Source organism: Trematomus bernacchii, unplaced genomic scaffold (genome assembly GCF_902827165.1).
Source record: "Trematomus bernacchii unplaced genomic scaffold, fTreBer1.1, whole genome shotgun sequence".
NCBI classification, from domain to species: domain Eukaryota; kingdom Metazoa; phylum Chordata; class Actinopteri; order Perciformes; family Nototheniidae; genus Trematomus; species Trematomus bernacchii.
In genome coordinates this window covers 29,935-45,960 of record NW_022987528.1, presented here as the reverse complement: position 1 = coordinate 45,960, position 16,026 = coordinate 29,935, and the positions used below count along the sequence as shown (strand labels likewise).

Here is a 16,026-nt window from a genome sequence, read left to right as displayed (position 1 = left end):
TTATTGATTTACATATTCACTGTTTTGTGTATTTTCTTTTACTTCTCCCACTGATATGTATATGTATATTTATTTGTATGTTATTTCATTCTATTTACCTCTTATTCATGTGCAATGTCATATCTCATACACAACTTTAATGCATATTATTTTAAAGATTTAACCTCGATATTAACAACACAGATTTGCCTACCAACAAAAAAGAGACGAAGAAGAAATATAAGCACGTTGGTTGGTTGCATGGATGTATAATAAGAACGGTTGGTTGTCGAAGAGAAGCCGGAAGTGAGTTGGAGCCATGGATGTCTAATAATCTCTGTATCATCCAAAGGTTAATTAGACAACAGGTTGCAGACATGAGGCGCTTCAAAAGGTAAAACACAGCCCTGAATGTTATTAAGGTTGGATTTTTTCAGAAAGAAGTCTGTGTTTAAAACCACTGACGGTTATTTGAGATACAAAACCGACCGTGATGTTAAGTGAAACACGTGTAGCCGAACCATGACGTCGCTGTAGTTTAGCGTTAGCTTGAGGTAGCATTGTTAGCTCGTCGCAAGTTTTAGCGGCTCACTCCTGCTGAATGTCAATTTACACGGTCACTAAAACGGCTAATGACTCACCTTTGGTGTGTCCGGGTATTCTTTAGTATCCTGTAACCAAACTCCACAATAATTTTGGCTCTGTAATATCACTCAAATGTAAAATAGCGAGCTACATTGATAAAAAAAAACCTTCTCATTAGTGTTCATGGTATTTTAAAAAGAGGTAGGGGAAGTACTCAGATCTTGTACTTAAGTAAAAGTAGAAGTACCAGAGTGTAGGAATACTCTGTTACAGTAAAAGTCCTGCATTCAAAAATGTTACTCAAGTAAAAGTACAAAAGTATTAGCATCAAAATATAGTTAAAGTACCAAAAGTAAAAGTAGTCATTGTGCAGATTGGTCCATTTCAGAATAATATATATGATATGTTTTATAATGATTGATCATTAAAGTGTTATCAAAGCTGGTAAAGGTGCAGCTAGTTTGAATGACTTTGTATACTGCAGGGTAGCTTGTGAATTTAAGTCTGATTTAACACTTGATTATATTTCACATCATTCATCCACATCTGTAAAGTATCTAAAGGTATTAAATACATGTAGTGGAATAAAAGTACACCTTTTACGTCTGAATTGTAGTGGGATAGAAGTACAAAGTAGCAAAATATTGAAATACTTAGGAGTACCAGTCTCTCAAAACTGTAATTAAGTACAGTACTTGAGTAAATGTACTTGGTTACTTTACACCACTGTATTTAAATGAAGTTAGTACACCAAGCTGAATGCAATATGCATGTCTCCTTAGTAGCAATACAATTTAAGATGGCGAGCTATAGCAAGGTTGCTCAAGTTATACATCCGCTTGATGATCGATCAATAAAACCTGCTAATTTGTCTCATGGTATTCAAAGAAAGCTGGCATACCAAGATGTTTACAATATCAGGGTGTCCGCGGGGTCTTAAAAAGTATTAAAAGTTGATAAATCAATTTAGCGAAAATTAAGGGCATTAAACGGCATTTTCCAAGGTATTACATTTTGTAGCTTGTTTTCAATAAGTATATAAATTGTCCAAAGAGGTTGTATTCTACAGTCTGCCTGAATGTAATCATTGCGTAGGTGTGTAGTGTGATTCTGTGTAGTTTATTTATGGCATCCCGTTGGATGTGACGTCATCTGAACAGGACATCGCACGCTCACTGCTTGATAGCGCGCGAAAGTTCGTTTACGCCGGTTGTTAAACAGCATCGTTATGGGGAAATGCAAGTTTGCGTCCAAATGGTTGGAAGATAAGGAGGAAGGACAATCAATACTGTATATAGTAAAGTGTGTCGCCAATGTAACCGGTTAAAACTCAAAGTGGCGATGAGGTCCTCGATGAGGAAAGGGTCTTAAAAAAGGTCTTAAAAGGTCTTACATTTGACTTCAGGATTCCTGCATATACCCTTCATGAACAAGATTGCTAAAATCACACATTTCCATGACAATAAAAACCCAGTTTGTGGTTTTAGTTTTTTTTCTAGCATGAATACAATGGGACTTTAATATGTGTTATTAGTAACTTTTACTGTATATTGTATTTACTCTTATGTAAACATGTATTATAAAGGGCACCTTAAGTTACTCATATCATTTACGCTTAAAACAATACCTAAATCTGTGCATAGAAATATCATCGGATGAACACCACAAAAAACAAAGCAAAAAGGTAATTACTTACTGGCAGGATATTCTGCAACTTGTCTTTTATAATGTTAATAAAAAGTCATCATTAACATGTGCCCCAGGCCAGATATGAGTTTATGGACACAGTTACAACCATCATTATATATTTTTTAAAGATAATAAGTGACAAAGCTTAGTGTGGTTATATGTTAAAGGAGACTTATCATGCAAAATGCACTTTTTGATGTCTTTTATACATAAATATGTGTCCCCGGTGTGTCAGGGAACTCACGCAGCGTCAGAAAATAAAACCCTTTCTCTTTTCCTCCGTACCCAAATCTTTTAAAAACGGGGGAACAACGAGTGGATACAGATTTGCTGCAGATATGACGTAATTTCGGATGGTGGACCCACAGAGAGTTGCTATCAGAAACAATGCCTGACGTATTTTGGACGTAATCTTGTCTTTGTTTACATTAGCAAGCATCGCTAACACTCAGAGCTAACCTGTACTGGAGAGCACATGTGTTTAAAAAGCAGGAAATAAAAAAAGGAACTCACCTTGTGATAAACCCGCAAGAGAAAAAGCATTTGAGCTCCATACTGTTTCAGAAATAATCTTTGATGTGGTTTAGAACATGATGGCGTTTTATCACAGCAGAATTTAACTTTATCTCCGGTAGAATTCTGATCAGGCATTAGCTCCGCCTCCTCTTTTTGGTTTTGTTCAAGCTAAGGACCCAAAATCCGCGTTTCTCTAACAGGGCTGCAAAAGAGGGATATGAGGGATTTCTAAAATGCATGATCTGTTTGTATTTTGAGCAAAACACATCATAGACATGTTTTTATATATTTTTATATATCTGACACCCATAATATATGCCTACAAATAGCATGATAGGTGCACTTTAAAGTTGGGTGTTAAGTTATAAACAGGGGTGCATATAACTGGTACGCATGCGCGGCAACAATCTGAAATGCGTACCGTCACTTGTGTCACAAAGCGCATTTGCGTACCGACATACTTGTGAAGCTTTTCCAGAAGGCGGTTAGATCACCGGACAGAGTCGGTCTCCGTGTGCACAGACAGGGCTGCTGTTAACGTCGGTCTGTACAGCCGCACTGCGCTAAAACAGCTGATCACAACGTTCACACACGCTCTGTGGTCACGAAGCTCTGTACTCTACTACCCCCCCCCCCCCCCCCCCCCCGTTGACATTCGTTGCGATACCGAGGGCTTCATGGGAACTTTGAGGGGAGCCACTGACTCCAGTGTACCTCACTGAGAAAGTTGTGTGCACCCTAGGTTATAAATTCTATAGTATATAACGGTTAACGTCAGCGCTGGTTTATTTTGTGTGTGTTTCTTAATGATACATAATGAGACATTCACTTATCTTCACTTTTCTTTCAGGTTTTGTTTTGGATGTTACTGATGCTGCAGCCATGTCGTCAGTTTCCGAACAACAAAAGTAAGCAAATCAATGCAGCAAAAAAAAAGTGATGCTGACAAGTCCGTATAGATTAAATTAGATTCAACATTATTGTCATTGTATAGTTGTATAGTGTGTCATATTATGTTTAAATTGGATATCTAAGCTTCTTCTAACGATTCTTTTTAGTCATTTACTTTCCAGGTTTTAATTTGAGGAGTCGGTGGCATATCATTTAGTCGAGCACCTAATTTAACAATACAACCATATTTAAAATGTGCAATTTCCCTCTTTTAATCTGTTTTGGCGCATTTCCACTACACGGCCTCGCTCGGCCCCGCTCGGTATGGCTGGGCCTCGTTAGGACTGGCTCACTTTATGGCGCATTTCCATTACAGTTTAGGAACTGGGGTAGTATCTATAGCAGGGGTCTCCAACCTTTCTTCATCTGAGAGCTACTTTCAAAAAATGAAAGTGGCCAAGAGCTACTTGCATCACATCGCTTACATTTATTCACATAGCCCTCATCAGTTGAATTAAGCTATACTTTTGTACACGTGTGAAATTGCAATACCTAAAGCTTATCAAAAATAAGGTCCAAGAAAACGAAGATTTCTCACATATTATTATGGCCCACATAATAAGTACATCACTGAACATTCACATAAGTGTCCTTAATCACCACCTTACAAGCATTTCACTCTTTTGTTAGTGAGATTAATGGCACTGCATACAGTCCACCATAGAGGTGTATGCTGGACCCACTTAGGTTCACTTAATAGAGTCATTTAAATGTTCATCAGTCGGTCTTGTTCTGTATTTAGATTTCATTCATGTCAGAAAAAGCTGCTTCACAAAGGTATGTAGAACAGAACCAAATAAAGCAGACATTTTCAGTGCTGCTTGGTGAATGTTCTTATAGTTTTCTGGGTCTACAAGGCTCCAGAAATGTTGTGAGTTTTGCTGAGACTTAAGCTGAACATTATTTTGGAGATCTCCACAGGATTGACACTGAACAGTTGTTCAGCCATCTTTTTCTTCTTCTTCTTCGTCTTGACATTAAATTATAAACCATAATAAATCAATTGTATAGGTCTAGCCTCCCTATATCTGTGTGTGAAAATGGTTCCATCCTCAAAAACAAAAAACTAATACTTCTGCAGTCTAGCTGCAGCTTCTAGCTAGGTCTTCTGTTAAAAAAAAGACACACATGACTTGAGTCTGAAAACAGCAGGAGTATTTACAATAGCATTATAAAAACAAAAATAGTGCATGTGGGTGCACACTTACATTCTCTGTCTAACGGGCCGTCTCCACGGCAGCGTTAAAAAAATCTTGGAGGTGGGCGTATCTGAGGCTTGGGGATTTTTTTGCGATCAACCAATCACATGAATCTCCCGCCCGCGACATATGAAGCCAAAAAGCCCGAAGTAAACTGGATATAAACTCCCCAAAACAGGCGAAAACATACCACTGTCTCTGCCAGCTCCCTCCATGCCTGGCTCCTCCGGTTTATATCCCGGTAGGTCTGGTCATAAAGCACCGGGTGATTGATTCGCTACCGCTAATTTCTCCTCCATGTTTTGGAATATGAGGAAATGACCTGCGGTCTGTCTCTCCCAGCATACACGCCGTTTGATTGGCTAGAGCTTGAACTGTCAGATTTGCGTACACGGGATTTGATTGGCTGACGCTTCCTCCTCAGCTTCAAAAGTTGAACATTGTTCAACTTTGGATCTTGAAAATCCTGAGAATCTCCGCTCGCCTGCCCACAATGCATTTCGGCGAAAGCGAAAAAAAGTGACGTCACCCCATTCAAAGTGAATGGGCAGAAGCGTTTCAAGATTTTTTAACGCTGCCGTGGAGACGGCCCGTTACTGTTACATAAATCCCATGAATGTATGAGATTAAGTTAGCTTCATCATATCTCAATCAGTGATTAAGTGAATAATAAAGTTTCTATCGGGTCACTATCAGCCTGTCACTCATTATTTTCAGGGAGGGGGCGGGGTTTGGAGGAACGGAGAGGAGACGGTGATCGCGGAAGCTTTCCTCCTGCCTTCACAAACTTTACACAAGTATTTATCAACTGAAAATAGCAAGAGGACATTCATACTCTGCAATCCAAGACTTGATTAAATCCACCAAAAACCTGACATGACGATAACGAGTGTTTTTCAAAAAACACAAATCCCTCCCTGTGTGTCTCTGAGCCGCAGCGACAGGGCCTGATTCAGAGCGGGTCATTCTGCTGTTAGTTCTGGACTCGTGCTGGTGGAGAAAGCAGACTGCTCCGTGTGTGTTGTCGCTGTGCTGCTGTCACGTCTGTTCCTTGATCTCTGCGTCACCGACCATTTGATATTCGTGTGACAGAAAAAAATCTAAAATAAAAAAACGTTATTGTCCAGCCGCGGCCGAAAAATCAATAAGCAACCTTACTACGCTATAATCGATAATCGAGCGGCGAGCTACTGAAAAGCTGCCCGCGAGCTACCGGTAGCTCGCGATCGACGTGTTGGAGAGCCCTGATCTATAGTAACGCAGTGTAGGCGGAGCCGTGACGTGATCTTCAGAGGACCCCAGAAAAACCACACAGCCGTTAGCTGTTAGCACTCAGAGCTCACAGCTCCTCATATATGTTCAGAAACTAGACAAAAGTTAAACAAGTACACACCACAGACTGCCTGTGTCATGGTGAATACAGTCGCTGCTTTATTTATGTCTGTATAGGCCGTTGTTGTGAGTGTGGACGGTCGGAGCATATACTGCGTTAGCTTAGCCAATCTCCATTCAGAAAACACGCATTTTAAAAGGTTTTTCGCCTGCCGTCTGTCTGCAGACTTGACAAAGCATTAATTCATGGTTTTTACTAACCGGTATCAGTATGTTGTTACTTCGGCATCATTTTGAAACGTGTATTACAATTAAATCACATTCAAATATGTCCATCTTGTTGTAGTTGTAGCCCCCTTGCCAGCGATGCTCTCTCTAGTTTAGCATACTCAGCCCGACTCAGCCTCGTTGTCTCTGGCCCTGGACCCACGATTTTATGAGGCCAGAAAAACTGTGAATTAGGACCCGCCGGCCGGTACTAGGCCAAGTGGAAACGCAACCAAAGACGGGCCGCTGACGTCACAGCCCTCTTAAACCGGGCTGCGCGCTGTAGTGGAAACGCGCCATTAAATACTTGTTTTTCCTCATTTGTAAATCTACTGTAACACACTATTTTGCGACACACACCGGGCTTTGATACGCATCGTACAATCGGCAGAATTGATAAACTCACAAAATGATTAACATGTTTTTTTGTAGGTAAATAATATAAGTCACCTTTATTTTCAGGTCTGGTCAATCACCACTATGTGCCCTTTGGTCTGTGGACCTCAAGTTAACTCACTTGGACTGGAACCCTGAAGCAACCCTGATACACTTCCAGGGACATTACCATTCCATATGTGATCTTGACTACAACATCTTGCAAGGGGAAATACAGAACACACCAAAGACTCAAGCTGCAGTGGCTATCGGAGAGTTTTGCCTCGTGGAAGATTTTACTTCAGGCCGCTGCTACAGAGGAAGAGTTCAAAACCGAAAAGAAGACTTATTTGATGTTTTCCTCATAGATCATGGTAATGTCTTGAGTGTTGACGAAGCCCTCATATATTCCTGTTCAAACAACCTTTTCAGCCTGCCTCCCAAGATAGTTTGCGGCTTTCTTGCAAATGTACTATTACCGCAGGGATGTTCTCATTCTGTAGTGGAGGCATACTTCACAAACCTAATTGGAAGAAATGTCACAGGTTACATTAAAGCCTTTTTGCCCCACAAAGTGCTCCTATTGGAAGCCCCGGAAATTAACAATGATCTTGTTAAACATGGGTTCGGGAGACATGTGGACACAGATACCTTCTTTCTCTTAGTTGGTATGCTCACAGAGGTGCCACTCAAGCAAAGCACAGAGCAAGTTCCTGACTTACTCATTGAAAAGCCAAGGGCACAAGAATTCTGCTTCAAACGGTCTGGTTTGCAGGGATACGAAACAATTCTGCCTCTCTGTGGGCCTAGATTGAGTTGTGGGACCCGTGCTAAAGTGCGTGTAACTGCTGCTGTTAACCCTGAGCTGTTTTACTGTCAGATGACCAGTGTGGACACAGATCTTTGGGAAATGTCAAAGAAGCTGGCTGAAGTTAATGAGTACCGAACCATAGAACACAATCAGAAGACTCCAGAAAACCTTGGTTTGCTGTGTTCAGTAAAAGGCAAAGATGAGAAATGGTACAGAGGCCTTGTGCAGTTTCTTCCAGTCAACTCTCAACTTCGAGTTTTGTACATTGACTACGGATTCTTTGATTCTGTCAAAGTTGAAAACGTCTACAGTTTGCCACCTGAATTACTTTCAACACCCATCATGGCATTCCCATGCTCGCTCTTCTCCCTGGGTGATGAGGTTGAAGCGGTGAAAACTCAGCAGTTGAGTTTTCTAAAGGCAGGCTTGCTTGGCAAAGTGTTAGATGTGGAGATCAAATGTTTTGAGGAAGAACAGCACCTGTACTCCATCACAGTAATTGGTGCTGAGGAAAATCAAGTGGCTGAACCTAAGCCAACTCAAGAGCTTCCTAAAATGAAAGTTCCCACAGTTTTTGAGACGGAAAAAAAGTCACCGCAGTGTGGCCATTTAAACTGTGAAACAATCATGGGCGAAGCAATGGCTAGAACACTCACAGAAGAAGAGTTGGATGTAGACTCTGTCTTTGTGGGCTATGTCGAGCATGTCCAGAATCCAAACGTCTTCTGGATCAGATCACAAAAACGAAATGATGAGTTTGAAGAAATGATGAGAACAATGGCAGATCACTACAGTCAAGTGAAGCTGGATGAAGACGTGCTGTTGAATCCTGAGCCTGGGACACTGTGCTGTGCAGTTTATGAAAAAGACATGCATTTCTACAGGTGTGTAGTGGTGGAGTCCCTTGAGCATGGATCTGAAGTACTTTTTATCGATTTTGGAAACATTGAGAAAGTGCCCCGCATGATGATCAAGAAGATACCTGAGACATTGGCCAAAAAAGCTGAGTTTGCCTTCTGTTGTACTCTTGTTAATGTTTTTCCTATGGATGAATTCTGGACCACCGCCAAAACGGACTTTTTTAGACGAGCTGTGTCAAACAAGGCCCTGCTAGTCCACATTGTCCAAAAGGGAAAAAACAAATGTGTTGTTGATCTCTCTGTCGTGGAAGATGACAACAATCAAAGTATCACTGACCTCCTGATCTCTTTCAAACAAGCTCAATACTGGAACAACATTGACCTAGAGCCTGGGGTGAAAAACAAAACAACTTTCACGGAAAAAACAAGGCGCCCCAAGCATCGTGTGACTCCAGACATCACTGGGAATTCAGAGCAATTGAGGGACTGTGCAGAGGAAGAGAAGACCTTAAAAATTCAAACTGAGAAGGCGCAAGCCCCTGCTTTATTCAAAACCATAAGCGTTAAGCCTGGGTATATCTTTGCTGTGTCTTGCACTTACATCAAGTCTCCATCAGATTTCTGGTGCCGGCTGCAAGATAAGGTTCCAGCTTTGGAGGAACTGATGGATAAAGTGAATCAATATTACTCAACCCACACAGTTCCCCTCCAACCAGGCGATTCTTGTTGTATTGCCAAGTCACCTCTAAATGGAAGATGGTACAGAGCCTTCATCACACAGAAACATAATGGCCATGCCACAGTGATGTTGGTTGACTACGGCTTGACCATCTGCATCAAGGAGCACAATCTTCAGGCAATAAAGCCAGAATTCGTTCATTTGGAAGGACAAGCTTTCAGATGCAGCCTTAGCACCCCGATCGAAACTACTGGCCCCGATGACATTGGGAATTGCAGTCCGGAGTGCGAGTTGATGAAAGACTTTGTCCTTGACACCCCCATCGGTCTAAGATGTCAAGTTGTCTCCCAGTTCAATGTGAAGAACAAAGGACTGTGCAGTGTTGTTCAACTCTACAACATCCAAACTCAAAAGACCTTAACTAATCTGGGGGATCAGGGCCTGCCAAGAGAAGCAGTATTCTCAACAAAGCAACAGTCCATAGTGTTGCCGCAGTCTTTCGTCTACTCTTCATATGATATAAGTCCTGGAAATGAAGAACAAGTCCACGTCACTCATGTAAGCAGTCATTGGGAAGTCTACTGCCAACTTGACAGAAACACTGATATCATCAATGAGCTTGAAAATAACATTTCAACAGAGAGTGAGAAAATGATGCAAGCCAGTACGACAGCAGTGACAAAGCTGTGCCTGGCAAAATACTTGGATGGCAAATGGTACAGGGGCTTGGTACGACCTGTTCAGTCACCTCTGCATCTCAACGTGTTTTTTGTAGATTATGGAAATGCAACCATATCTGAGAAAACCAATGTCATGTGTATCCCCAGAGACTCTATGGATGTGTTGTACACACCCATGCAGGCTGTGAAATGCCACCTTGCTTCTGTGTCCAAGGAACCGCTCTATGCAGATGTCAAAGATTGGCTTGATGGTGCAATCCTCAACAAGCAAGTAAGAGCCGTCGTAAATGGAAAGTACAAAGATGGCTCTTTTGTTGTTGAACTTTTTGATGGAGATGTTAACATCAATGAGAAGATTAGGGAACTGATTCTTAGTCATTCACCAACGCCAAAGACTGTTGTGACTTTTGACGTGAGCAGCACAAAGACAAACCACAAAACTCATCAAAAACCCAACACCAAGGATTCAATAAAGTGCAAGAAAGCGTCTTCAGATTCTTCCTGCACGTTGGATGCTTACAGAAGTACTCGAGCTGGAAGGGCTCCCTGCAAAAAGAAAGAAAACCTGGTAAAAACTGTTCATGGGCAAACTCGGAACACAAATGCAAGGGTTGAAAAACAAGGAAAGTACACCTATACAAACACAAACTCAAAACAACCACAAATGACAGAAAAATCGGAGATCCCTCAATGCTCGTGTTTACCAAACAGAAGTGTGAGCGCAGGTTTCAGGGCGAAGTGTTTTGTCTCCCACATCGACTCAGTCAGCAGTTTTTACCTTCAACTGTCGGAGGATGAACCTTCCATCTTAAAAATGGGTGAAGATCTCAACTTGAGTAGTTTCAGAGAAACCTTGAAGACTACCACCTCTTTGAGAGTCAATGATATCGTTCTGGCTGAGTTTGAGGAAGACGGCGCTCTGTATCGCTCTGCTGTGACGGACTGTGAAGGAAATTCCTGTATCAAAGTTGAGTTTGTGGACTATGGAAACTCTGCAGTCATCAAGAAGAAGACCTACTCCGTACCAAAGGAGTATCTCTCTCAGCCAAGATTCAGCATATCATGCTCCTTGATGGACACAAGCATGTACCAAAATGATGCTTCTTTCACTGATGCTGTAATGGAAAAGCCTCTCATGGTTGAATTTGTCTCCCATCAAGAGTTCCATTGGGTAGTCAAGTTTGAAATTATTGATGAAGCTGCTGGTCTTCCAACGGCACTTGAAGCAGATGTTGAAAGTACCTCTGAAACCAAAAAGGAAGAAGTGTTTCATGCAGATTCATCTAAAAATGAAGAGAAAGCAAGATCCTCTGAGCAGATCTACATGAGAAAAAAAGTGAGTGAGAATCAAACAACTCAATCTGAAAGAGCTTCTCTTGATGGTGAAAACCAAACACTGGAACCGACTGTCAAAGCGGATGAAATCATGCCTTCAACTGTTCAAGCTAAAGACACAAAGAGTGGTACAGTTCTGTCAGTCCTGAGCAATGGACATTTTTACATCAGACTAAATCAGACCAGGGAACGGCTTGCTGCATTGGAACATTTTATTGCTGAAAACCTATCCGTGTGCAAGCTCTTGGCTGAAGAGGATGTCAAACAAGGCCTCAAGTGCTTGGTCCAGGTAGACCATGACAAAAAGTGGCACAGGGCTGTTGTTCAAGTTATAGGCCAGGGAAAATGCCAGGTCCTCCTCGTGGATCATGGAACAACAGAAGAAGTTCAAAGTTGCTCAATCCGACGACAGTGTATTAAGCTGACACAAATCCACAACTTTGCAGTATTGTGCAAGATGAACTGCCTTGGGTTCAGTGAGGCAGAAGATGCTCATGCATTTTGGTGTGAAACTCTCAAACCAATGATTGGCAAAGAAGTCAAACTTGTCTTTGTGTCTCGATCAGAAGCTAATGAACCGTGGAAGGTTGAAATAGTCATGAATGGACTGTTCCTCTTTAGTCATATCACAACTTCACTGCAGCAGAATAAAGAGACGGTCTCTTCACCAGCTGACATTAAAGAAGAAGAAGAATCCAACTTGGACACAAACCCGCCTCGGCAGCTTGCCTTTGCTTCTATTGATTTATATAAAGAGTATTCAGGCTTTGCTACTGAAGTGACGACTCCCATGGAGTTTTGCGTGGTTCTGGACGACCTGCTTCTCGTCACAAACCAAGTCTCCATAATGTTGGAGGACCTCCCTGAGACGATGTCTTCTCTTCCTGAAGCCCATATCGTCCCTGGGACCTGCTGCCTGTTTAAATCAGACACCAAGGACAAGTGGTGCAGAGCTGAAATCGTAAACATTGACACCACAGCGGTCCTGAACCTTGTCGATTACGGCCATTACGAATGCATCCCGTACGAAGAATGCTCCCAGCTGAAGAGGCTTCCTGAGGAGTTAACAAACTCCCCAAAAGTAAAGTTCCCCTGTATCCTGCAAGGGGTGAAGCCAGTAGGTGAGGATAGTGGCCAGTGGAGCGATGAAGCTGCGGTCTTCTTCCAGCAGTGTTTTTACCAGAAGAACCTCCAGATCTCCTTCAGAGAGTTTGTGTCGAACACACACTGGAAGGTGGACATTCTGGCAGATGGCGTCCATGTGGCCAAGGAGCTGGTGGATGATGGACATGCCGATTATACCGACCACATACTGGGAATGATGTAAGCTTTTATTATTTATGTTTTTATTACACTTTCATTGAAGCCACTAGTCAGTCCAATTTTCACCATTTAACAATCATTTATATTCTGTATACACTGTAAACACACCATTCCAATTTAACTGAGGCAGTATAAAATAAATACCACTTCCTTTCATTAGCCATTACTTTGGTTCATTGTTTAAAAAATAAATAAATCATAATGACTTTAATTCAGTAGTGACATTTAATGAGCTGTCTTCAGCTAACCACATGTTTTGCTTTGGAAATCAATGAATACTCTCTGTATAAAAACAATTTTTCTGATACATTCAGGTTCCAGGAACAGATTTCTCGTTGCCCCGAGAGTGATGAAGAGTACGGTCTGGAAGATGAAGGCTCCGACAATCAGTCAGATCTCTTGGTTGACTCTACTGATGAATCGGAGCCGGAGATGCCACTGAGTCTCGTGTCTACATTACGGAAATGTAAGTAAATACTTTGTATTGTATTTGCTTCAAGTGAAAGTGTATCTTTATCACAACTGGAAGGTGTTTTTTTACCAACACTTGGCTTTCATTGATTTCCCTCTGGGGAAATATTTTGTTGCTCCATTAGTGTTGCAACTAGGGATGCTCCGATCGCCAATTTTGGGGCAGATCGCTGGAATCAGTATCGGCCGATACCGATACCGATCGAGTGGGCGGGGCCTATGGGGATCTTCCATTTAAAGTGATGTTTAAAACTCAGTTAATGGCGCTTCCACAAACAACAACCAACATAATTATTACATTCAAATGAAGTACATTATTCAAGTTTACATTAACTTTGGATAATAACACGGGAGAAATGAGCGGAAGCTCTCTCTCTCTCTCTCTCTCTCTCTCTCTCTCTCTCTCTCTCTCTCTCTCTCTCTCTCTCTCTCTCTCTCTCTCTCTCTCTCTCTCTCTCTCTCTCTCTCTCTCTCTCTCTCTCTCTCTCTCTCTCTCTCTCTCTCTCTCAGGCTGTCAGAGGAGGGAGAGAGAATCTCATGCAGCTCACTGATCCAGTAATGAGTGACCCGACAGTGAAGAATACATATATTTATAACTAGTTTAGCTTGTTCCAGAGGTAGATAAAATAGCAAAGTGTGTTAGGTCTAACATTTTACTGTCAAACTGGTGAAGCCATTTTGGCGAGCTTGTTTTGCCGTGCACAGAGACAAGTGTCATGTATTTTACGTCATGCGATCGGCTCTCGCGATCGATCGGAGCATCCCTAGTTGCAACCATGTATGATGCAGTCACAAAAACGTAGTTATATACTAACTAAGCACTTGCATATTAACAAAGCACTTATATACTAACAAAGCACTTATATACTAACAAAGCACTTATATACTAACAAAGGACTGGCTTATCTAAATCTAGTTGAGTAGCACTTGAAATGTTTTGGCTCTATGAAACCTGATGTACTTATATGATTCTGTTTTCTTCAAGTTTGTATATTCTTGGTCGAATGCACTTATTGTAAGTCGCTTTGGATAAAGATCTTTGTCTTAAAATATAATATAGTATGTCATAAAACATGGTATATCACTGCCTCTAGCACAGTAATGTACAGTTCGGTCACTTTGTTATCTTCTGTTCCAGGTTTTCTGTCGTGAGGGCAGCAACTCCCCAGCGATTCCCAATCACTCTGCGTAAGATTTATCCAAGTGAGATGCTGATTGTTGGATATTTTGGCTAAATATTGAGTCTCAGCACTTTGCCTTAAGATTGTATTATGTCAACTTATTTTTATTCATATTTTATACATTCTTTTGTTAACGAATACCTCAGTTAGATTATATGTCGGCTGCACTGTTACTTTAAAGCAGAAGCAATCTGAGTTGGTAAACTGTTTTATTTAAATTAGGAGTTATTCTCATACAGGGTTTATACATTAATAATGTTATTGAGCCTTTAGATATGTTCATTTGTGTTTCTACGTTAAACTGTTCAGTGTTTTATGTCCAAAAAAGATTAATTGGGGCAGTCAAAACTGCAGTGTTTTTTTTACATTACGTTTAGTGGCTTTTGTATTAATCTAAATTAAAAAAGCAGCATTGAACCTTGGTACATTTTATTTTGTTCTTATATACTTTATTGACTTAACTAGTTATGTAACAGAGTTTCTTTTAGGGGTGTGGAAAAGCAGAACAAATCCTGAAATGACCACTTAAAAAAATAAATCCAGTTCATGTTCACCACCACCACTAGAGGGTGCTGTTGATCCATGTTTGTTCAAATAAAGTAACTTATCCGGCCCTGCTGTTCAATGGTACAACCAACTTTACAGTGTGTAAGGTACGGGTAAGTCTATCAAAACGGTGATAAACTCAAAAAAGCACCTGTCAGCGCTGATTTTACTTAATTGATAGATACGTTATTAATCCCAATTTGGGAAAGACTGGGACCACTTTTCAGTCTCTCTTTCTGCAGGTGTTTCGATTACAAACTCAATACTGTACAGGGCTGCAAACTTGTCATCAATCCAAAATAGGTCGTTTGTGTGATTCATGTAGATCTGCAATAAAAATATTTTTGGGGTATGGCGGGGGTCTGGGACCCTGAGTAATCTGCGGCCGCGAGCTGTTATGTGCCATCATGACACGCATGGTGTTCTTTTTTTATATATTCTAATGAAGCGCGAGCTGTGTGCTCGAGTCTTCCTGCCTGTCGGCTCTGCTCATGGATGTATAATAAGGCTCTGCTGCTCCGTGATGATGGTCTAGCTTCAGCAGCTACATTACCTACGGGTGCGTTCGTTAATATTAACTGTGCGGTCCGGAGTCACTGTGGCACAGACTGGACCGCTGGTGAACAGCTGTTCAGAGCAGAGCTCCCTGTCGGAGCGGCAGAGCGTGATGTGCACTGAAACGTTTTTCTGTCGCAATATTATCGTTGAGCTAGCTAACTAGCATACATTGTCACTATCTGCTAACGTTAGCTTTAGCCTTCGTTTTCTAATAGTTTTTTTCATAGGCTATAAACGGAGGTGGTATAAGTATAGATCTTTACTTGAGTAAAAGTAGAAGTACTCAGGTCTTGTACTTTAGTAAAAGTAGAAGTACTCAAATCTTGTACTTGAGTAAAAGTACAAGTACTCAAATCTTGTACTTGAGTAAAAGTACAAGTACTCAAATCTTGTACTTGAGTAAAAGTACAAGTACTCAGGTTTGAGTAAAAGTAGAAGTACCAGAGTGTAGGAACAATCCTGCATTCAAAATGTTCCTCAAATAAAAGTACAAAAGTATTGTTAAAGTAGCGACAGTAAAAGTAGAAGTACTCAGATCTTGTACTTTAGTAGAAGTACTCAGGTCTTGTACTTGAGTAAAAGTAGAAGTACCAGAGTGTAGGAATACTCTGTTACAGTAAAAGTACTGCATTCAAAATGTTCCTCAAGTAGAAAAGTATTATCATCAAAATATAGTGAAAGTAGTCATT

At 41.1% G+C, this 16,026-nt stretch overlaps 1 protein-coding gene across 1 annotated transcript; it reads left to right on the top strand.

Annotated features, from left to right (window-relative positions):
- Nucleotides 1–279: 279 nt before the first annotated feature.
- tdrd15 (tudor domain containing 15) lies at nucleotides 280–14,655 on the top strand. Its single transcript, XM_034121132.1, has 5 exons — nucleotides 280–373; nucleotides 3,620–3,677; nucleotides 6,981–12,581; nucleotides 12,896–13,047; nucleotides 14,191–14,655. Exons 2-5 carry the CDS (start codon nucleotides 3,652–3,654, stop codon nucleotides 14,202–14,204), a joined length of 5,793 nt encoding a protein of 1,930 aa, XP_033977023.1. The 5' UTR covers nucleotides 280–373; nucleotides 3,620–3,651; the 3' UTR covers nucleotides 14,205–14,655.
- Nucleotides 14,656–16,026: the final 1,371 nt, after the last annotated feature.